The sequence below is a fragment of the Manis javanica genome, chromosome 2 (genome assembly GCF_040802235.1).
Source record: "Manis javanica isolate MJ-LG chromosome 2, MJ_LKY, whole genome shotgun sequence".
Taxonomy (NCBI): domain Eukaryota; kingdom Metazoa; phylum Chordata; class Mammalia; order Pholidota; family Manidae; genus Manis; species Manis javanica.
In genome coordinates this window covers 122,276,565-122,301,061 of record NC_133157.1, presented here as the reverse complement: position 1 = coordinate 122,301,061, position 24,497 = coordinate 122,276,565, and the positions used below count along the sequence as shown (strand labels likewise).

At 37.1% G+C, this 24,497-nt stretch overlaps 1 protein-coding gene across 5 annotated transcripts in view; it reads right to left on the bottom strand.

Moving 5' to 3' along the window:
- The window catches only part of CDC123 (cell division cycle 123), a 112,939-nt gene that overhangs the window by 86,974 nt on the left and 1,468 nt on the right, over positions 1–24,497 (bottom strand). For 4 of the 5 annotated variants that reach the window (XM_073229288.1, XM_073229290.1, XM_073229291.1 and 1 more), the window contains exons 2-6: positions 20,821–20,892; positions 16,661–16,718; positions 16,412–16,444; positions 10,871–10,966; positions 8,755–8,861 (exon numbers count right to left, since the gene is read on the bottom strand). In XM_073229288.1, coding sequence (XP_073085389.1) covers positions 8,755–8,861; positions 10,871–10,966; positions 16,412–16,444; positions 16,661–16,718; positions 20,821–20,892 — 366 coding nt within the window. The remainder of the gene's footprint in view (positions 1–8,754; positions 8,862–10,870; positions 10,967–16,411; positions 16,445–16,660; positions 16,719–20,820; positions 20,893–24,497) is intronic. The other variant, XM_073229293.1, reaches the window with a different exon arrangement.

The window sequence follows — 24,497 nt, the reverse complement described above, 5'->3', positions numbered from 1 at the left end:
CAAAGTGTGGGTAAAGGGTCTGTTTGTTTCTATGCAGAAGATCAAGGCCTAGCTTGGATACCCAGAAAATGAACTAAGATACGAGGAGGAGCTTCCGGCATCAGCACTCTCTGGAGGACTTGTGCCGGGGGATGATCATCAAAAAGCCTCCACAGGGATCTGGATGATGCTGCGGTTGTGGCTGCAGCCAGCCCACTGTCTCCTGGACTTGCCATAGGAATGAGGAGGGAGATGTCTAGGCTGGCATGTGCATATAGTGAGACAACGAATTTGACCGGATCTGCACTGTTGGAACTCAACCAGGAGTTGGGAGGGGTGCAAGTTGTAGCACTCCAAAATTTCATGACTATAGACTATCTATGGTTAAAAGAACATATGGGATGTGAACAGATCCCAGAAATGGGCTGCTTTAATTTGTCTGATGGTTCAAGTACAGTTGGACAATATCCATCATATCATAGATAAATTTTCACAAATGCCTAGGGTGCCTAAATGGTTTTCTTGGCTTCACTGGAGATGGATGGTAATTATAGATTTGCTTTGTTTATGTCACCGTATTCCTATTATGTTAATATGTGTGTGCAAATTAGTTAGTAGTTTAAAACCTATACATACTTAAGGTACTATACAAGAAGATATGTCAAAGAAATAATCAATCCTCCCATGTTTCCTTCATATGCTACATCTATAGCTTTTCTTCTTCCTTCCTAATTACAACCCTTAAATAGAATTCGTGCCTCATATCGAATTTACCAAGTATCATAATTCCTCCAGGTGGTAAAGATACCTCGAGACAAGTGCTGGGCATAGAAGCCACAGGGCATAAATCTGCAAAGAAGTAAAAAGCTAACCTTTGCAAACAATATGGCTTCTCTCTCACTTACCAACTTTACATTTCCCTGTATGGCCCCGGAAGATGACTGGTTAGCCAGAGACGGGTAAGATTCCTCAAGGGAGGAACAACCTAAGACAGGCACAGTCGCAGGGGGGCCATCAGGTGAGAATTTGGGGATCAACAGAGGTGAGGCTCAGAACCTCACCCCCCCTGCTTTGAGAGAAATCTTCTGCATCCATGGATGTCTTGCTGCCCTTGTCTAGCCTGGATTAATACTTAGTCCATAGGCACACACCTGATCATCTGATCATCTACATTTGCCGTCTTACAGCACTAAACTATGTTTTCTACCTTTATCTTGCATCTACCTACCACTTCAGCATTTTATTAAAAATAAAAATAATAATAATAATAGGAGAAATGTGGGATCAACATATAAATCAAGTACAAAAATCAAACAAATATTCATATTTGACCTGATTGTTTATAGGTCATAATGCATGATCAAAACCGAAAGTTTCTGTGATGAATGCCCTTGTACTGTTCACCATGTAAGAATTTATTCACTATGTAAGAATTCGTTCACCATGTAAGAACTTGTTCGTTATGCTTCAGAAGATTGGAGACTGACGAGAATTAGGCTTGAGATGGATTAATGATTGTACATTGAGCGTTGACCCCCCTATACTGAATTTTGTTATTGTTAACAACCATTTGATCATTAAATATGAGAGATGCCCTCTCAAAAAAAAAAAAAAGAAGCAAATTCAAAACTGAAAAAAAAAAAAAATCAAATGAATATTCATATTTGACCTGATTGTTTATAGTTCAGAATGCGTGATCAAAACCGAAAGTTTCTGTGATGACTGCCCTTGCACTGTTCACCATGTAAGAACTTACTCACTATGTAAGAACTTGTTCACCATGTAAGAATAAGAACTTGTTCGTTATGCTTCAGAAGATTGGAGACTGTTGAGAACTAGGCTTGTGGTTGATTAATGATTGTGCATTGAGTCCCCTATACAGAATTTTATTGTTGTTAACAACCATTTGATCAATAAATATGAGAGATGCCCTCTCAAAAAAAAAAATGCAAAAAAAAAAAAAAAAAAAAAAACCACAAGGAGATATCACCTCACACCAGTAAGGATCGCCACTATGCAAAAGACAAAGAACAAATGTTGGCAAGGTTGTGGAAAAAGGGGAACCCTCCTACACTGCTGGTGGGAATGGAAACTAGTTCAACCATTGTGGAAAGCAGTATGGAGGTTCCTCAAAAAGCTCAAAATAGAAATACCATTTGATCCAGGAATTCTACTTCTAGGAATTTACCCTAAGAATGCAGGAGCCCGATTTGAAAAAGACATATGCACCCCTATGTTTATCTCAGCACTGTTTACAATAGCCAAGAAATGGAAGCAACCTAAGTGTTTATCAGTAGATGAATGGATAAAGATGATGTGGTATATATACACTATGGAATGTTATTCAGCTGTAAGAAGAAAATGAATCCTACCATTTGCAACAACATGGATGGAACTAGAGGGTATTACGCTTGAAATAAGCTAGGCAGAGAAAGACAAATACCAAATGATTTGACTGATATGTGTAGCATAAAAACATAGAAAAAAATGAAGGAACAAAACAACAGGAGAAACTCAGAACCCAAGAATGGACTAATAGTTACCAAAGGGAAAGGGACTGGGGAGGATAGGTGGGAAGGGAGGGATAAGGTGGCAGAAAAAGAAAGGAGGCATTATGAATAGCATGTATAATGTGCAGGGGGGCGCACAGGGAGGGCTGTGCAACACAGAGAAGACAAGTAGTGATTCTACAGCATCTTACTATGCTGATGGACAGTGACTGTAATGGGGTTTGTGGGAGTGACTTAGTGATGGGGGGAGTCTAGCAAATGTAATGTTCCACATGTAATTGTAGATTACTTATACCAAAATAAAAAAGAAAAGATCATCCATCATGATCAAGTAGGATGTATTCCAGGGATGCAATAGCATCCGAAAATCCTTCAACATCATCCCCCACATCAACAAAAAGTAGAACAAAAACCACATGATCATCTCCATAGATGCTGAAAAAGTATTAGACAAAATTTAACATCCATTCATGATAAAAACTCTCAACAAAATATGTATAGAGGGCATGTACCTTAACATAATATAGGCCATATATGACAAACCCACAGCCAACATCATACTTAACAGCGAGAAGGTGAAAGTTCTTCCTTTAAGATCAGAACAAGACAAGGATGCCCACTCTCACCACTTTTATTCAACATAGTTCTGGAGGTCTGACCCACAGCAATCAGACAACACAAAGAAATAAAAGGCAACCAGACTGGCAAAGAAGAAGTTAAACTGCCCCTGTTTACAGATGACATGGTATTGTATATAGAAAATCCTAAAGAATCCACTCTAAAACTACTAGATATAATATGGGCAAAGTTGCCAGATACAAAATTAAACACAGAAATCTTTGCATTCTGATACACTAATAATGAACTAGCAGAAAGAGAAATCAGGAAAACAATTCCATTCATAATGGCATCGAAAAGAATAAAATACCTAGGAAGAAACCGAACCAAGTAGGTGACAACTACAAGACACTCATGAGACAGATTAAAGAAAATACAGATTCCATTCTCATGGATAGGAAGAATTAATATTGTCAAAATGGCCATGCTGCCTAAAGTAATCTATAGATTCAATGCAATTCCTATCAAAATACCAAGAGTATTCTTCAACAAACTAGAGCAAACAGTTCTAAAATTCATATAGAACCACAAAAGATCCTGAAAAGCCAAAGCAATCCTGAGAAGGAAGAATAAAGCTGGGGGGATTATGCTCCCCAACTTGAAGCTCTACTACAAAGGCACAGTAATCAAGACAATTTGGTACTTGCACAAGAACAGACCCATAGACCAATGGAACAGACTAGGAAGCCCAGATATAAACCCAAGCATATATGGTCAATTAATATACAGTAAAGGAGCCATGGACATACAATGGGGAAACGACAGCCTATTCAACAACTGGTGTTGACAGAACTGGACAGCTACATGCAAGAAAATGAAACTGGATTATTGTTTAAGCCCATATACAAAAGTAAACTCAAAATGGATCAAAGATCTGAATGCAAGTCATGAAACCATAGAACTACTGGAAAGCAAAAATCTCCTGAATATAAACATGAGCAACTTCTTCCTGAACGCATCTTCTCACGCAAAGGAAACAAAATTAAAAAATGAATAATTGGGACTACAGTATGCTAAAAAGTTTCTGTACAGGAAAGGACACTATCACTACAACAAAAAGGCATCCTACAGTATGGGACAATATATTTGTAAACGACAAGTCCAACAAGGGGTTAACATCCAAAATACAGAAAGAACTCACATGCCTCAACACCCAAAAAGCAAATAACCCAATTAAAAAATGGGCAGAGGAATGAAGAGACAATTCTCCAAAGAAATTCAGATAGCCAACAGGCATTTGAAAAGATGCTCCATATCACTAATCATCATGGAAAAGTAAATTAAAACCACAATGAGATATCACCTCACACCAGTAAGGATGGCCAGCATCGAAAAGACTAAGAACAACAAATGCTGGTGAGGATGTGGAGAAAGGCGAAACCTCCTACACTGCTGGTAGGAATGTAAGCTAGTTCAACCATTGTGGAAAGCAATATGGAGGTTCCTCAAAAAACTAAAAATAGAAATACCATTTGACCAGGGAATCACACTCCTAGGAATTTATGCAAAAGAATAGAAGTTCTCAGATTCAAAAAGACATATGCAACTGTATGTTTATCACAGCACTATTTACAATAGCCAAGATATGGAAGCAACCTAAGTGACCATCAGTACATGAATGGATGAAGAAGAGGTGATATACATACACAATGGCATACTATTCAGCCGTAAGAAAAGAAACAAATCACACCATTACAACAGCATTGATGGAGCTAGAGGGTATTATGCTTAGTGAAATAAGCCAAGTGGAGAAATACAATTACCAAATGATTTCATCCATCTTTGGAGCTGAAAAACAAAGCAAAAACTGAAGGAGCCAAACAGCAACAGACTCACAGAGCCGAAGATTGGACTAACAGTTACCAAAGGGAAAGGGACTGGGTGGGGATGGGGTGAGGGGGTGGGGCAGGTTGGAAGGGAGAGATAAGGGGGAAAAAGGGGCATTACAATTAGCACACATAAATTGGGGGGTGGGGCACACAGGGATGTCTGGATAGCACAGAGAAGACAAGTAGTAACTCTATAGCATCCTACTATGCTGCTGGACAGTGACTGTAATGGGGTATGTGGTGGGGACTTGATAATGGGGGAAATCCAGTCACCACAATATTGCTCATGTAATTGTATATTAAAGAGAACAAAAAAAAATTACTAAGACAGGTGAAATTATCTGTGCTCTATTCAAATCTATCTCCTTAGTCACAAGACCCAGACAGAATCAATTAATAATTTTTTTACCCACTCAGCCCTTTCTTCTAAATTCCAATTAAATACCAACTTTTTTTCTTGCCTTGGCCTAATGATGTGACACTTCATCCATAAAATTAATTAATGAAGGCAACCTTATGACTCAAGTCCATTCACATAGAAAGTTTATATCTGAGCAAATCATTCACTCATCATGGACAAAGACAGAGATTATGTTACATGTATATCGTATTTCAATGACCACTTTTTAATGTTTCTTGTGTATAATAACCATTTATGGCACAGAAAATTAAGAGTACCTAATATTGCATACCAAGTTACAAGTATTGGCAGACAATACTGGTTGTTTCCCCTCCAGCTACTGCCAACTTTCATTCTTGCTAACAGACGGGATTGCTCAGATCATGAAGCACTTCTGTTCTGTGGTCCCATTGGGAATCCCAGGGATACACGTATTGATTAATCTAAGTAGTCCTCAAGGTGTGGGCCTGGACCAGCAGTGTCAGGATCACCTGGGAGCATGTTAGAAATTATATCCTGGGGCTCCACTCCCAGTCTGCTCAATCAGAAACTTTGTAGGTGGGGACCAGCAATCCGCATTTTATCAGACTCTCCAGATGATTCTGATGCATGCTCAAGTCCGAGGCCCTGGCCTAATCAATCATGGCATTTCTGATCTCTCTGCCAAAGACTGGATTAGGCTGCTCTATGTGACCAATGAGCCAGACAGGAAATCTGGTAAGCTTCCAGAATACTCCGCTTGCTCACACACAGAAAATAAGAAGAAATACACCCACCCCTTCTTTTTTGATTCAGATATTGTCATATCTTCAGGTGATACCTGGAACTGTGGCAGCAATCTTGTAACCATTAGGTGACAAATCCAAATACTAAGCCAATAAGCCAAGAATGACAGCAGGAGAGAGAAGGAGCCTGGGTCCCTGGTGACCTTGAGTTGCTGAATTAACCTAGAAATACCCAAGCTCTAGACTCCCTGTTCAGTAATATTTTTTTTTAAGCCCTCCATGTGTAAACTATTTTAGTTGGCCTTCTGTTAACTTGAAATCCTTGTAGTTAGTATCTTTGTTTCTTTTTTGGAGGCAGGCACCAAAATAATATAAACAATATAATCTCACTTTCATAATATTACTTAATTTTGTACATATCATATATAATTATATAACATTCTACAATATTTTATTATATTCTATAATGTTTTAATTTGAAGCATTTTTAAAAGGAGTAATTTAAAACTTTATTAAGTAAAAACACAGAGCACATTTAGAATGATGTGATTGAAATTATATTCTGGTTTTGGTTCTACTAACTAGGTTGTGGGAACAAATACTAAACAAATTTAGGCCTTGATTTTCTAACTCATAGAAGGAAAGAGTCAGATTAAACCACTGATCCAATCCTGTCCAATTTAAAAAGTTTTACTCTCAATCTTTAAAAGGTCCTGAATGGCCTCTGTGACAAAAGCTCATCTTTCATTAAAGATCCTATCAATAAGGACTTCTTTGTAGTGCCAAGACTTATTAATTGCTATGCAGGCTGACAAATATTTCCAGAAAAGGGTGGCACCTAGTGCTGCCCAGCTGAAAGGCTGAAAGGCCTTACTTGGTGCTTGCTCCTGCCGACTCCGTTATTTATACTAGGAGAGGGATGAATATTCTGCAGGTAAACACTCTTAATCCAAGGCCTTAAATTTACTTGCTGATTCAACTTCCTCCCCATGCAAAAGTCAAAAAATACAAAATGCTGTATTATTTCTCCCCTTCACTGGAAGCACGATAAAGTTCATGTAAGAGAAGGAAGATGCAGGCTAAGAGGAGGCAGCAGACTGCTAAACTGCAAAGATGATTTTAAAACCATTGGCGACAGAGACTTAGAAACGAGGCAGGGTTGGTTTTGGAAAGGAAAACATGGCTTCATTATTCTCACTGCAACTAATATTACACATAAATAAAAATCCATGTCTGGGCAGAGTATTTTTAATATAATATATTTCAAGACCTCTTTACTTAAAGCATCAGATGTCCAAAAGCTTCTTAAAGGGAAAGACAGACAGCCACGACTTCCTCTAATCAGAGGGTATCTTCCTGGGATGAAAGTGCTACTACACTATTATTACTAACAATGGCTACCAACACAACCATACAAGGCTGATGACTAATGGTCAAAATAATTTAAAGCTTTTTCCTGTAAATGAACCAGAAATACCAAACACAGGTAAAACCCTTTTATACTAAACTTGCAACTCAACTACACTCATTTATTATTACTTAACTCAGTTTTCTTTAATCAATAGAATACTAAAACTGTATATGCAGGCTGCCAAATTCAGATGCAGAAGAGCTGCTGCACAACATGTGGTGAGTTTATTTTTTTATGCCTGGCACCTCTTCATAAAAGGATGTGAGGCTGAAACATGGTGAATGGGCAGGGCAAACTACAGGGATGGATGTGGAAGAAATGGCACACAGGCACATTTCCACTCCTGTTCGCCTATTTAGTTTCCAGATTTTGTAATATGCTTTATGTTAGAGGTCAGTTTAAAGCTGAGTTTACCTGAGATAACTGGTTTAAAATGGGGTAGGGTGAGAAATCTTAGAAGAGTAACTGCTGCTTGATGACAGAACAAGAGAAGTATAGAGAGGTCATGTACAGCTCACAGCGCAGGTGTGCTGCCTGCCTACCCGGAAGAGAGCAGAGTCAAGTTCTTTAGCTACAGGGTAACGAGCACAGGAAGGAACACAGCCATTCTGCTTCTAGAAAGGTATCCTGGGGCAAAAATTAGGAAAGCACACAAGGATATTCACTGCAGGATTGTCTATAAGAATAGAGAATTGGTCAAACAAATTACACTATAGCTATCCAGCAGAACACGATTAAGTAATTTACAATAATGCCACATATAAGTATTTAATAACACACAAAGATGGTTGTATATACTGATAAGTACAAAAGCAGCCTACTGAACAGTGTGAACTATATGACCCTATTTTTTATTTTAAAAAATCGAATATAGGTAGAGCCAGGTATATCTATATCATATCTACACATAGATAGAATTCTCAAAGTATATAAAACCAACTGCAATGAGATCATGGGCACTTCTACATTTCCTGTTTGTGTTTAGCTATAGCCCCTGATTTTGTTTTCTATGATAAGCACATATTGATTTTATAATGAGAAAATAAATTATCAAAATATCTGATAAGCAGGTATACAGAAAGCCTCTGATACTTCAGGGATATTCTTTGTACAGCATTACTGTAGGAAAGGGTTTGCTTTACTACATCATTTGAGTGTATGAAATAGCCCTGTTGTGCAGAACTGTTGGTTACAGTAGTATAGAACTAATGGAATTTCATCTGTAGAAAAACTCTCACAAGTACTGAAACTACTAATTTGGGAAAACAAGAGACATACTCACGGCTGAGTGAAGTCCCGAGTGATGAAATCAGAACTCTTGAACAGTAGAAAGATGTCGCTGAGGGTTTTACATTTCAGAGAACTATTCATGGCTATCCAGTATGCATCCTACATAATAAAGAATGAGCTACTTAGTATATTTTTCCAGTTGGTAGCTATAAATGAAGCTCAGTCCTATACACAAAATTAATAATGCATATTACTTCAAGAGTTTAAAGAAAAAAGTCAGGTAAGAGTTAAGTTGTACTGTCAAATGTCAAATTATACTTCCAAACCACAAATAGCAGCATCCTTGCAAGTCAGATGCTCAGTTATGAGCATGGAGAGTGTAAGGTCCTCACCTTCCAGCTCAGGCCCAGGTACTTCCTATGCCTCTCTTACTGATGATGAAAGGGGATAAAAATGCTGACACCTGCTACAAGATCAAGGTGTAAAGAAAGAGCCTGACTAGCTTCTAAGAAAAAGGAGACCCTTTCCTTTCTTCCTGTTTCTGGGGAGTGACAACTGGAATGCCTAAAGTTTGAAGACTGGAGCAGTTATGACCAAATCTGGGAGACAGAAGGTGAGCTATTCTGAATCATCAAAATTTTAAATGGTGAATGCCTCATACATATGAACCCCAAAAAAGTAAGAAAAGCAGGCACAATAGCCATAAGGCTTAGCAAAACATGCCTAAAAATGATAGAATAATTAAGTCATTTGATAAACATACTTTTCCAACAGATCAGAGGACAGCAATACAATTTTGAGAAAATTAGTAATTGTGGAAAACTATCCAAACATCCACACTACACAAAAGAGAGCACAGCATAGAACAGGCACTCAATATATAAAAGAAATGAACAAATGAGTAACTTAAAACCACAAATAATCTATACATCTGCAGCAGAAAGCCTCAATCCAGTTCGACAGTAAGGAATGATTCATATTACTGCTCACACGTAAACTAAAAACAAGTTTCAATAACTTCTTTATAATAATTTCCTTATAATTTCTCCCAATGAAGAAGATGATACACTTCTGGTGAAAGAACACAAAGATTTAACTCCACTGAAACAACAGTATATACATAGAAAACTATGCAACTGAGTAAACAAGGCAATTACTAACTCATGGGAGAACAAAGTGCTGAATAAGAAAACATAAATCATCATAGTACAGTATATATGACAGGTGTCCACAGTGTCTGATAATCCTAACATTACAATACTGATCTAACCAAAGATACGATATAATGAGGACACTGGAATAGAAAGCTGTAGGGATATGGCATGAAATAGAGCTGAATCTTTCTGTTCTTGAGTAGGTAGTCAATAATAAACATGTAAAGCTGAACAATAGAGGAAAATAACAAAAGAACATACTGAAATACTGGAAAGCAGTTGCCTCTGAGCAGTGGGAAATGGTAAAGCAACAAACACAAGTGTCAGGACCTGTAGTAAGTTTCTGGATATTCTGAAAATTTAAACTCTATACAGGTATAACTAATTTTAAGAAGTAAAAAATAAGAACTGGATTAAGTACAACTTATTCATTTTAGAATAAGAAAAGATGTATACAGGATGGTTTTTGAAAATAAAGTCTTTGACTCCTTAAATTGGTTTGCTCATATAAAATTGTTTTCTACTAAATTAGAAAAAATGGTGAATTTTCCCACAGACTTTAACTTAAAAAAAGTCTTGCTGATGTAACGTTAAAATTATAAAACACAATTTAAGAAATTATCAGTTGATTTTTCAAACTGGACTATTTTTAAATGCTGTGACATTTAAATTTTTATTACTTAAATCTTTATTACTTTTCTCAATAGCGAAAAATTTCTCTGTTAAACTGGACGGCTGAATTTTTGAAAAAGGCAGAGAATGGATTTCATCAGATTTCTGTGATCAGCACACAAGAGACTGAAACTGTCTTTTGGCAAAATACACAGTATTGCTAGACTCGGGGAAGTTTACTGCAACATCAGGAAAATAAAAGAATGGGGAAAAATAAAAATAAATTCCATGGTATTTTCCCTAGAATCAGTATTATAATTGGACCCTCTGAGCAATATAAAATGGATGTGACTAGTAAAACAAAGAATTTTCAGACAGTGAGATTTACTGATGTGTTCCTACCCTTGGGGCACTCCAGTTAAGCTTAGGAAACACACTGCCCTCCAGGGAATTGATAGCTTCTTGGACTTTAGTGGTGAACTCAGGAAATTCTGGTGCCTACAGAGAGAAGAAATCATTTGGGCAAGTCAATATCATCACGACAAATACAGAAAATAAGATCAAGATCTCAAGGTTTAGCTTATTTAGGGTTTTAGAACACAAATTAATATCAAGAGTTTCTGAACGCAGCAAAATAAAATCACTGATCAAGTAACAATAATATTTAACACAAAGGGAAAAAAAAAATAGCAAGTGCCCAAATGGTACTTCCCTAAACAACTCAAAACCCATAAAACTGAGGAGACAGATGTCATGAGGCATTTGGGTATGTGAGGAAGAAAACAAGTGGTTCTCTTAACCCCTCCGTAAAACCAGTGTTAATATTAAGTGAAAAGACAGGGATGGAGTATCATCTGCGAATGTACTCCAATTCTCAGAAATAAAACCTTACACTTAAAGGGCCGGAAGCCTTTCCCTTTGCAGGAAAACATTCTTGGACATATCCCCAGAAGGTTTCAGGGGGAATAAGAAACAAATTATGTCATTAACTGTACTTAAACACTGCTATTTCCAGACATGTTTAAATATGAACAAGACTCAAAAATAGGACCTCAGTGAAAATGTTCTTTCCTTTTTGGTTGATTTTAAAATGCATATTTTACATAAGCAAGTAATCAAAACATTCTAAGTGTCATTTCAACCAGCAAGTAAATAATACAGTTGTGAAAGAACTTGAACATGATTGCTATTATGATCTGCCTTGACTATTAGAGAAGCACACAGACATACTTAGAGACTAGGGGAGTAGAGACGTGGAGGTAGAACCTGCAGGCGAGACTGAATACAAAAATATTAACAGATTCTCTACAAAATTAAAATGTCCTTTATATTTGCTGCCCCCTATTTGTAAACGCAAATTCTGAAAAAGTCCAGTAATGACCAGTTCTTCTATATGGGAAAAAAAGTTAATATAGGTCCGGAATTAGCTAAATTACACACTGAAAAAATATATCAAATGGGTTATGCTAATTCCTAAGATGTAACCCAGTTATGCAAAGAGTAAACTGTTATAAGAGTCTGTGACACAGACCAAACAATATAAGTTTTAAAAAATGGCAATATATTCCCCCAAAACAGAAACCAGCTTTCATCAATAGGCTGGTGAGTAAAGAAAGGAGAGACCAAGGGAAGGCTAGCCTCCCTTTCCTTCTGCTACAGAAGTATGCAATCTCTGGACCACTTAGCTGCATCTTTTAGTTATCTGATACCCTGCCACTGTATGGATCTTCTGTTTTCTATCTTCAGATTAGACATATGAAATTAAACTGTAGTGACTCAGACAAGCTTTCAAAACAAAGCCTTGTGTCCCTTATTTTTCATTTGCCTCTCCTCATCAAAAGGAATTATGATTTACGTTAAGCCAATAATTTCCTTATAATCCCCTGAAGTTGCTGATTTATCTCCCCTAAAATTCTATCCACAAAAACACTTGCCTAAGATCTGCATTATAAATTTCACAACATAAAGGAATTCCAATTTAATTTTCCTATCTCATAAAACTTCACAATTTAATTTTCCTATCCCATAAAACTTCAGTTTTATTTTTTTGTTTAAGTTTTAATTAAAACTTCACAGTTTTAATTAAATTAAAACAATTTAATTTTCCTATCCCATAAAACTTCACAGAAGCAAGCAGTCCTGACTGCTTTGTATTTATGCATTACATTTTAAAAGAGGTGACAGATTCCCTCAAATCCTCAAGTTATTCAGCTTTAGGAAATGCTGCCATAAGGATACTAAACCAAAATTATAAAAAGATTATGCATTGTAGAGAAAAATTTGTGCTTCAGCAGAAGACAATGTATTGTCTACATACAGCACATCCTTGTAGGTTACCTGATTCTATGAGGTCTCCAAGCTATTTTACAATTTGGTAAATTGTTGGTTAAGTGGTAATGATGAAAGGTTTTCTTACGGACATGAAAATGCTATCCTGTCTGATAGAAATCCAGTTGATTCCCCTCCCACTCTTGAGAGAGGCAAGCCAGTTTTGCTTCACAAATCATTTCAATTTTCTTAACCTATAAACAAGCCTATTCTTTGGGTTCTCTTCTGAACCAGTTATAATATCTGCCTGCTTCTGTCATGACTTAAATAAAACCTACAACATGCATTAACAAATTTCATATCTATATGGGAGTTATGACTCTCTCTTTCTCTGAAAATTGCATTTTAACAGATTTAACTAATAGGATCCTTTTAAGTGCACAGCTTGAGTCAATTTTACTTATTTTTGTTTTTTCTTTACTTGTTTATTCATTCATTCTTTTCAACTAGTCAATCTTAAATATGTGCAGCACCTCAGTTGTCTGGGAAAAGGTTCCCCTTGGAAGTAGGATAAAATTCATGTTTTTAATCATATCCATGGACTTTATGATACAAACTCACCCATCTTTCCAACTTCACCCACCACCTGCACCACACCATTAAGAAAAGGTACCTCTTTCAAAAAAAATTTTAAATCATAAAATGTCTTACATACACAAGAAGTATGCATATTTTTCCCTGGATCCATATATATTTAACAATTTGGCATATCTGACCCAGCCCTTTAAATTTCTTAAGGGAAAAACCATTATAATATAAACCTTACCTCCTTGCCCTCCTCACTTAACCTTTCCCTCTCCCCACAGGCAACCAGCATTACAATGGGCATATTCTTCTACAGTCATGATTTTATACTTAAGATAACCTGTGCCTGTCCATAAAACACAACATCTTAGAAATTTAACATATCTGCTGTCATTTGATATGTAAGCTTCTGGCAACTCTTAGAAATTACTATTATGCTTTTGAGATTTATCCATCTTGATTCTCTTTTCTCATTTTCAATTCAGTATTATCTACACAAACAGACTATTACCATTCACCAGTACTGCGTCTTTTCCCACCTTGGGTCTTGGCTCAACATCCCTCCACTAAGAGTGTGCTCCTGCCACAAATGTCCTCGGCCAAGCAACAGTGCATTCCACCCGGGGAAAACCAATCACTCCTTTAAAATAACTTTTTATTTTGAAATAATTTTACATTTTGAGAAGCATTAAAATCTGAGTAATAAGAATTTCAATAGACTCTTCACTCAGGCATTTTGCTATGTTTGCTTTCTCATTCTCTTCCTAATCCCTCTCTATATATCTATACAGATGTGCATATATACATATATATAAAATACATTTTTTTCCTACACTCAAAGTTGAAGTCACAATGCCCCTTTACCCTTAAATACCTCAGCATGTATTTCCTAAAAAGCAGAACATTATTTTACATAACCTAGGAAAATTACCAAAATCAGGAAGCTAACACTAATACCACACCATAATCTCATCTATATACCCTATTCCAAATGTGCCTATTGTCCTAATACTGTCTTCTAAGGCAATAGAAAAATAAGTTTTTTTCCTGCCCTACAATCCAGGCTAGAATCATGCACTGCCTTTGGCTGTCACGTCTCTTTAATCTCCTTTAGTTTGTAACAGTTCCTCTCTCTGTTCTTTATCTTTCAGGACCTTGACATTTTTGAAGAGTTCAGGGCACTTACTCTGTATAGTTGCCAAACGCTGAGTTTGCTGGATGTTTCCTCGTCATTAGATCCAGGCTGTGCATTCTGTGTGCTTCTCAGTGCATCATGTCAGGATGCTGACAATGTAGGTCTGTCCCATCACTGACAAGGTTAACTGATCACCAGACTGCCAGGTTTTTCCATTGTGAAGTTATTTTTCTCTTATAATCAGTGAGTAATTTGGGTGGAGATACTTTGAGAATATTCAAATATCCTCTTTCTCATCAAATATCTACCCAGTAGTTTTAACATCAATTTCATCAGTTACTACTATGATGGTGGCCAAATGGGTATTTCTAACTCCACCATTCCATCTACACTTATGATCTGGTGCCTTTTCTACTAAAAGGGCTTTCCCTTCTGCTTCATTTAGTGTTATTTTTTATGTCAGTATGGGATCATGGATTCTAATTTTAGTCAATGGTTATCATTGCTTTGTTATGATGCTCAAATATTTGACTGGAGGGAGCCCATTGAAGGTGGCTTATGGGTCCTTTTTCTCAAGTTCACATCATCCTTACTTTCTGACATGAGTTTTTGCAGGCTCATATTTACTTTCCTACCTCTAGTCTTAAATTTCTCTAAGGTGGTTCGATTCCTTTTAGTGGGGAATGGTATTCAGACACCAAGATCAGGGCTCTAAGTATGCTCATTGCTACCACGATGTCCTTGCTTCTAGATCTTTCCAAACAGAGTTTAGTAAATATACACACATACATGAGTATATGTTATTTATTTCTGTATCTTCCTATTAAAAAACAAGAGTTGATATGGATAATCTTACTACTTTAAGGGTCCAAGTCAAATACTACTTCTCCCTTACAGCATTTTTAGATGCTCTCAGTTAAAATTGTTCTCTGCTCTGACAGCACTTTGTCATCTACCCCCAAAATCGGGTATCTTTCCCTACTGATTTATGCACTCCCTAATGGCATATTCATGTATTTACTTCATAGAACCCATTATAATATCCTAAATATGGTCAGTAACTCACATACATGAATAGACTTTTCATAAAAGGGGGCTGATTGACCTGCATGAGACCCAGAGTAAAATAAAATGAAACCTTTCATTTCCTGCATATGTTCACATGCTTTTTATACCTGGGGAGATAACATCATTTTAGGCTTCAGCACTTTTTTTTCTTATACCCTGGACATCATCTCTCTTCCATTGATGTAAACAATAAATTCTTATTTAGAATTCTTTTAAATTATTTAAATCCTCTGTTAAAACCAGTTGCCTGTACCATGCCTTTACATTTATTTGAAAGGAATTTTATAAAAACTTTTTCTCTCTTATCTCAAGGGATGAGGAGTCTCATTTACCTACCATATTTTTAGCAATACAATTTTTACTTCTCTCATTCCACTATCAAAGCATGTTTTAAATTGAATTTGACAACAGCATTCTTATCCTGAAAGACTATATATATGCTCAATCAACTTCTATATTTTTATTCAAGATATTGGTTAAAGGCACATACTTCTCTGCTCTTACTTGTGTAATTTTTACACCATGTAAATACACATGAATAAGTGAATATAGATTTCCACTTTAATTTAGGTTCTAAAGATCCAGGAGCCTCAAGAGTCTAACGTTAGGCTTGATCCCTTCTTTCAGAGCTTAACAGAAACAAGTCAAGGTATCAACTATGCACTTTAAATGCTTCCTTTGAAATCAAAGGGAAAAAAAGGTCAGGCCACGTTACCTGTAAAGAGTAATTCAAGTTACTTTTCAAAATGATGATCATAAGCCAACAGAGAAAAAGACATTTGCAATGGTGAATAAATGGGAATTTAGAAAGACATGCATCAAAAGCCTAAATCACCCTGTGTGAGACAGTGTAAGGCTGCCCCACACTGGTATAGCTCTGCTCTTACCGTAAGCGTGGCTGTGTTCTCGTCATCTGACCACTGCAAAGAGAAGAGGACAAACAGAAAACATTAAATGTAGATAGTGCATACTGGGCTTCCAGAAAGCAGAGCTCCACCTAAAATGATACATAAACAGGAAATATCTTTTACAGAACATAAAATATACGTCAAAATGGGATTTTCAAGTTAATCCTCACTTTATTGAATGTATGCTAAGACCTAAGTATCAGAACAAAACATTTTTTTTGAACCAACCTGTATTTCTTCTGCCTCATCATCACTGTCTGGCTGGGAACTTGTTGGTGGATCTTCCCTAGAACAACATAAAGCAAAAATTAAGCAAGAAAAAGGCTTTGATACCATGTCGTCATTATTTTCAGGTGTACTGACATATATAAAACAGCCTATATGAACAGTTTTTTCCTGCACATATGTCCTCAGGCAAGCAAAACAAAATAAAGAATGAACAAGTGGGACCACATCAAACTAAATAGCAAAGGATACCATCAGCAGAACAAAAAGTTATCCTACAGTATTGGAGAATATATTCATAAATGATTTATCCAATAGGGGTTAACATCCAAAACATATAAAAAGCTCATAGGCCTCAACACCAGAAAAACAAATAACCTGATTAAAAAACAGGCGGAGGACCTGAACAGACACTTTTCCAACGAAGAAATACAGATGGCTAACAGTTACATGAAAAGATGCTCCATGATGCTAATCATCAAGGAAATACAAATCAAAACCACAACGAGATATGACCTCACACCAGTTAGAATGGCTACTGTCCAAAGGACAAGAAATAACAAGTGTTGGCAAGGATGTAGAGAAAAGGGAAAGCTTCTGCACTGTTGGTGGGAGTGTTAATTGTTGCAGCCACTGTGGAAAGCAGTATAGAGGTTCCTCAAAAGACTAAAAATAGAAATACCATTCTACCCAGCAATTCCACTTCTGGAAAATTACCCAAAGAAAACAAAATCCCCGATCTGAAAAGATACATGCACTCCTATGTTGATAGCTGCATTATTTACAACAGCCATGATATGAAAGCAACCAAAGTGTCCATCAGTAAATGAATAAAGAAGATGTGGTACATATACACAATGGAATATTCATATACATGATGGAATATTATTCAGCAATATAAAGAACACAAATCTTGCCATTTGCAACAACCTGGAGAGATAGATCTAGAGGATATTATGCTCAGTGAAATAAGCCAGGTGGAGAAAGACAAGTACCATATGATTTCACTTATTTCTGGAATATAAAAACAAAGCAAAACAGAAGGAACAAAAACATCAGTAGATTCACAGACACTGAGAAGGAACTGGTGGTTGCCATAACGGGGGATGTTGGGCTGGGTGAGAGGGGAAGGTGAGTGGGATAAAGGGGCATAAAAATTCTCAAACATAATGTAGTCTGGACACAGGATAGTGGTACAGCATGGAGAATGCAGCCAGTGAGTCTGTAACATCCTCCCATGTTGACAGATAGTAGCTGCACTTGCAGGGGTCAGGATTTAATAATATGGGTAACTACTGAGCCACTGCATCGTATACTTGAAACTAAAATAAGACTGTGTAACAATTTAAAAGACATAGATAGCAAACGGGATGAAGGAAGACACCAGAAGGAATTGTCTGAAGAGTTGTTCTGCAGAGCTGATGGAAAAACCAAGAATCTTGTTTATATGGTGAAAACAAAGAATGTGGGCTGGGATCAGGAATCACCATGGATTTGGACTGGTACTGCAGAAAGGTATGAGGAAGAGAGAGAAAGAAATACTCCTATATGCTATCTTTGAAGGATCTAGTGGGTTAAGCAGGTCTGATTGGCCACCTAGCAGTTCACCTTCCCTGCCCAGGGGGGGCAAAGGCTGAAAACCCAGATGGAATAACACTGCCCGGCCCCTCCTCAACATTCGACTACAAACGACTGCCTAACAAAGAACTCAGTCATATCACTGAAAATAAATAATCAGAGTAAGAACCAACACAGGATTTGTACCAAGAAACTACAAGAAAAAGGGAAAGGGAGACTACTAGTTCATGATGGGCATTTATTCATCTATCGCTATGTTCCCTCCTGAAACGCCACTAAAATAAAGACCCAAGGAAAAAGAGGAGACAACTGCAAAAAAGGGAGGCAATGAAAGTTTGAAACTGAAAGTCCATGAGGGGTAACCCAGCGAGCAACAGGCAGAACCTGGGGCACTATCCCGGATGATGGGCCGGCAGCTCTAGGCTCCAGATGGGGTGACCTGTGTGAAGGCCATAAAAGCGGCGGTAAGACACACCCAGTCTTCCTCACCTTCCACACCCCAGGACCTGATCCTCTTCCACGTCCCAGAGGAACATGGGGGTGAAATGTTAGAATATGAAGAGGAGCCATATGTATGTGAAAATTGAATGAAGAGTGAGACCCCTAGTCCTCTCCTTCCCACCTTGCTCCTGGAATACAGACAGATTAGAGGATTCTTCCTGGAAAAACTAAACAATCCTAGAGAAAAGACCTGTAGATTAACTGTCATTTGGGAATCTCTTATCAATTTCTGTTGATTACTAGCCCCACCCAGGTACACAGTTTTCAAATGTGTGTGTGTGTATGAATGCACAGCACACTTAAAGATGAATAAAGTCCTAGAATCATTAAAAGACTAAAGAAAGGCTCCAAGATGAAGAGTTTTTCAACAGAGAAAACAGTCATATGTAAGAATTAAAGACAATAAAGGGACCAGATGAAAAATAATTTTTTTAAATCACTAATACCATCACAGATAAGATCATATTGCATTCATTAGAGAACAGGAGCTATAAGAAAGGAACAGAGGAAGAGAGTCAACTTGAAGAAACTGAAAACATGGTAGCTGAAATTTAAAAATTCAATGAATGACAAAATCAAGGAAATTTCACAGAAAGTGGAACTAAGAAGACAGAGCTGGAAATAAAGAGAAACTTTAAAATTCGGAGATCCAACATCTAAATTAATAGGAGTTTCAGAAAGAGAAGCAAGAAAACAAAAGGAAATCATCAAAGATATACTTTCAAATGTCCCAAAATGAAAAATATAAGTCTCTAGAATCAAAAGGCTTACCAGGCACACAGCACAATGAAGGGGAAAAAAACAAACTCAGATAATGTGCAAAGATGGTCACAATAATTCTTCCCATCTCATATGCCACGCCCCCTTGCGGGGTGACTTTGCCACTCTTCCCACCAAAAAATGGCACTTATTTTCCTGTTTCTCTAATTTAGACTGGCTTCAAGACTCAATGTGACATTCAATCACAAGTGATATCATGTAATTTGGAGCACAGGTGTCAAAACTCTTTACAGCTTCCACTCTTCAAAAACTTACAGTTTTTGGAATGCTGCCACCACCATGGAAAGAAGACAAGGTTAGTCCTGGTGATGAGACCACACGGAAAGAGAGGCCTAGTTGACATGTGAGTTAGGCCATATTAAAACCATTCAGTTCAGTCAAACCGCAGAATGACTACAGACAAATAAGTGACCTTAGCAAGACGAACAAGACTCTCCCAGTGTGCAGAATTATGGAGGTGTTAAGATTTCACCCTACTTGCAAGCTAACAAGTTAGCCTGCCACAGTTCCATGGCCTCTGGCAGAAGATGTTAAAACTCCTGGGTCAGAAACAAAGTACACTATCACTCAGAGCACAGCAGAGAGCAAGAGCTTCATCCCAGCATCACTTCCCATGGGGTCAAGAAGAGGCCCAGGTTTGAGTTACAACTGAGGAACCCTGAACTTAGGGAATTTCATCTTTTATAATGGGCTGCAGGTAAACTTGCTCAATCTTTGATCCAAGGGGAAGACACTGTCTTTATTTGTACTAGACAATGAGCAAACCTGCTCTCTACAAGTAATGAAGACACTATCTTTATCTTCAAAGGCTGTTTGCTATATAAACATCCCTGAAAAATAATCCGGACAAAAGCTTCTGCTTGCAAAACATGCTATAACATGGGAGGGCTTTGTTTGCAATGCAGTGAGTTTTATCTTAAAAACTAAAGGCTCTCAGAGGCTCTTAATATGTCCTCTTCCTCCCTACCCCTCTTCTCCCCATCTCCAGAAGCAATACTTAACATCACATTCATTTTTTTTTAACAATGATCATCATATTCATTTTCTAAATGCAGAGATGAAAGGAACTGTTCAATTTCACAAGCAGTTATTAGAGAGGAAGTACTCAATTTTGAAAACCTTAACTGAGCAATGACAAGGACTACAGGACAAAGATCAGTATATAATTTTAACTAGGGAAGAAAAAGGGTAGAGAATGGTGCCAAAGCTAATGTATTTATTTTACATGGTAGTTGTTGAGATTTAATCATTACAACATTTATTTTATGATGGAGTTTAAAGAATTTTTTGCTGATATACTTTACCTTCCTGAAACCACCAGAGTTCCATCATCCAGTAAATAATCCTTCACATTCTGAGGAAGTGGAAGAATGATACTAAAAAAACAAAGACAAAAAAGCACATACCAAAAAAGGCATCACTTTAAAAGATGGACCACAAGCAGAATAAAAAAATTCTGACTTTATTTTTGAATTACTTGCTCCCTTTATTCTAATATGAAGTGGGGAATGTTAATTGTGTGCATTTGGTAGTAGCATTCTAGAAATTAGAAAAATATGAATCAATACTGTGGTAAACTAAATTAGGTTCACAGAAATTACCAGTCGTCTTTCTGGTAAAGAAAACGGAACCCAACCAAATCCAAAGACCCGTGCTGAAATCACACTATGAAAGCCACAAGCTCAAGAGAATTCTGAGGACGATGATTGTGCGCCTTTAAGAAATTAGAGAGCAGCAGATTATTTGCAGCAACACAGGAAATGCCGCAAACAAATCAGGTTAACAGAATCTGACCACCTTCTAAGATATAAGGCAGAAGTAGACTGAGATCTGGAAACCACTCCTCGGTAGGCAGCGAGCACATCAGGCTAAGAATTCAAGACATTCAGATGTCTTGGCAGCTCTCTATTTGACTGATCCCCAGAACTATAAAACTGCTTAACTGCGCATGCTTTAGTTTAAATTGTTTTAGATAATTCCAAAGAACAGATGGCAAAGCCATACCTAAAGTCACTTAAAAACCTGTGGGATAATTTGTTTTTTACTTTGTAATAATCAATCATCCAAAATCCCTGCCACAGATACCCATAGGTAATGCTATTATTTGGATCTTGAGGCATCTGTTTTTTTAAAAGACTAAGATTATGACTGCTGTCAGAGTCAAGAGAACATCACAGACATGATGTGCTTCATTACATGTTGAGCAAGTTTTCTGGGATGCTACAAATGGTTTTTGTGTGCAGAAAAAGTTATACATGAACTACTTTGTTTTTAAAAGTATCTGATTTATTAAAGTTACAATTTTACATTCAAAAGTCTAGTTCTTCAGGCTTTTAAACTCAAGTATCAATTCATATTATTCTCTTTGCAAATCTGCTAAGTTTTAACCAATTTCAAATGTCTTTGAAACTTAAAAGTTGCTTTAAAAATTCTAACTCTATTATCAAAGTAATCTACTCAGTTTTCTTTTTTTTTTTAATTTTTATTAAGGTATCATTGATATACATTCCTATGAAGGTTTCACAAGAAAAACAATTTAGTTGCTACATTCACCCATATTAGCAAGTCTCCCCTTATACCCCATTGCAGTCACTGTCCATCAGTGTAGTAAGATGCCACAGGGTCACTACTTGTCTACTCTGTGCTACAGTCTTGCCCATGCACCATGTGAACTAATCATAATATCCCTCAATCCCCTTCTCCCTCCCTCCCCACTCGCCCTTCCCCACCCCTCCCCTTTGGTAACCACTAGTCCTTTCTTGGAGTAGGTGAGTCCGCTGCTGTTCTGTTCCTTCAGTTTTGCTTCAGTTTCCTTTTTACATGTTAATTGTCTAATTAAAAATAATCCTTCCCAAGTATTTCACTCTTATGAAGCCAGCACATTAAGTATAGTCAATCTAAGGTTCTTGCAAACATTCTAATACTATTTTAAAACTTGGAAAATTTTCCTACATGTTTTAACATATCACAATTCTAAACCAATTACACAATTTAAACTGGAGCCACAAGCCTAATCTGTTACATGTGTGCTGTCCTCAAAATGGAAAATTCTTAAAAGATACTAAATTTAGCAGGGGAAAAAAAAAAACCCTCTTAAATTTTTCATTATTTCATCAATTCTACATTTAATTCTAGTTCTTCCTGGGGTTAAAGATACCCAACAATGTCATCTCAAAACAATGAGAGATGACCTTTCCAAGAGACTCTGAAGTTTACCTCATCAAGGGCCTGAGACTGAAAAATGCTGGCAGGGTTGTCAGTTCCTAGACATATAAGGTGATTTTTCCCACCACAGTGAGAGTGGATAGAGCCCTCTTTCTCCAGCAATGTCTCTACATCTGCAAATCAGTGATTTCAGAATCCATATCCCTTGTTTTCCAGTTAAACTAATTCCCAAGTCTGATTCGAATCTGGACTTTCCCTCCAGGTTGCATCCCTTGATTGGATTCAAAACATCCATTTACTGTTTGATGCTATTCTGAATTCTTTGCATATTTTTCCCATTTGGAGGGTCTACAATCTTATACAGCTTAGCTGACATGATAGATTCTGCAGTTCTTATGGTCACTGAGTTCTGCAGTCACAGTTCTAAAGTCATGGCATTAGTTGCATTATATTATGTAAGTCAAGGAGGATACCAAGGTGATTCTGATAAAAACTCAAAGCCTATGAGAGGAAAAGCTACAAAAGAAACAAAAATTACAGTAAATAAGGTAATTGCTGCACCAAGTGCAGATGTATCAAGTGCTACCAAACTTTAGAGGAAAAAGAGACTGTGCATGAAGGACTGAGGCCATAAACAGGTCACTGCCAGGCAAGCTTTACACACAGCTTATGAGGTTGGCAAAGAGCTTAGTTGGTTTGATTGAAGAGAGTGATTGAAATCCACTCTCCCAGGGAGAATCCAATGAGGCCTAATATTTTCTCAAAGAATTAAATGACAAAGTACTTTCCCATTCCACATCCTATTCAATGTATCCTATATATTCTATGTCCTATTCAAGTGGATGTAATTTTATACATACTTACAAATCAATGGAATTTTAGTGGTAAGGCTGGCCTTTAGAAGGTCATATAACTTCTATGTTTGAGGAAAGAAACGGAATGTAGAAAGGTAAAGTGGAAGGTCCATAGTCACCTAGCTAATTATTCTAAGCCTGAGTCAAAGTTGTAGAACTTGTCAAAAATGAACTTGTATTTTTACCTGAATAATCATCTCTGAATCATGATTAAACAACAGCAAATAATAATGCTGAGTCAAGAACCAGAAATACGGCCCCCTCAGCACTGCATCTGACAATGATAATGCTCATACAACTCCACCAGACTGGCCTGGGTTGTGGAGGAATGTCCTGCCTTATGTTAGGTTGCAGTGACATCACCAGAGAACTGAAGAGACAGAAGAAATAGTTTTAAAGACAGAGTATAGAAGTTTCGGGCAACACACCTCAGTTGTGGAAGAAAAATCCCACCTCTTGGTTTATTTTTCACTCTCAGCTTCAGATGAATGGTACACGTTTTAAGTGAATTAGAATTATTTTGCTTCACTGGTGCTTCGATTAAGTTTAAAACATAACAACAAGCAGCATTTTTGTTTACTACATGCCAGAACAGTGGCATTTTAAGTGCTTTATCTCATTTAATCCACCATGACAATCCTATTATTTTCTAAATTTCCCAGATGGGTCTTAAAGAGATTAAGCAATTTGCTCAAGATGCTGGGAGAACCAAATTTCAAAGCAGGCAGATGGCCTTTAATTCTTAACTACTACACTTTACTGCCCAAGGCAAAGAAAAAGTACACCAGAGGTCACAAAATGTACCTGCACAGGAAGCAAATGCAGTCATGAACTCAGCATGAAAATGTCTGAGGTTCACAAATACACTTTGTCACATGAAAACAAAATAAATTACTCTATCATCATCTCAGACTCAAAGCCTACTTCAATTATGCAAGATAATGAAGGATTGCGAAATAATT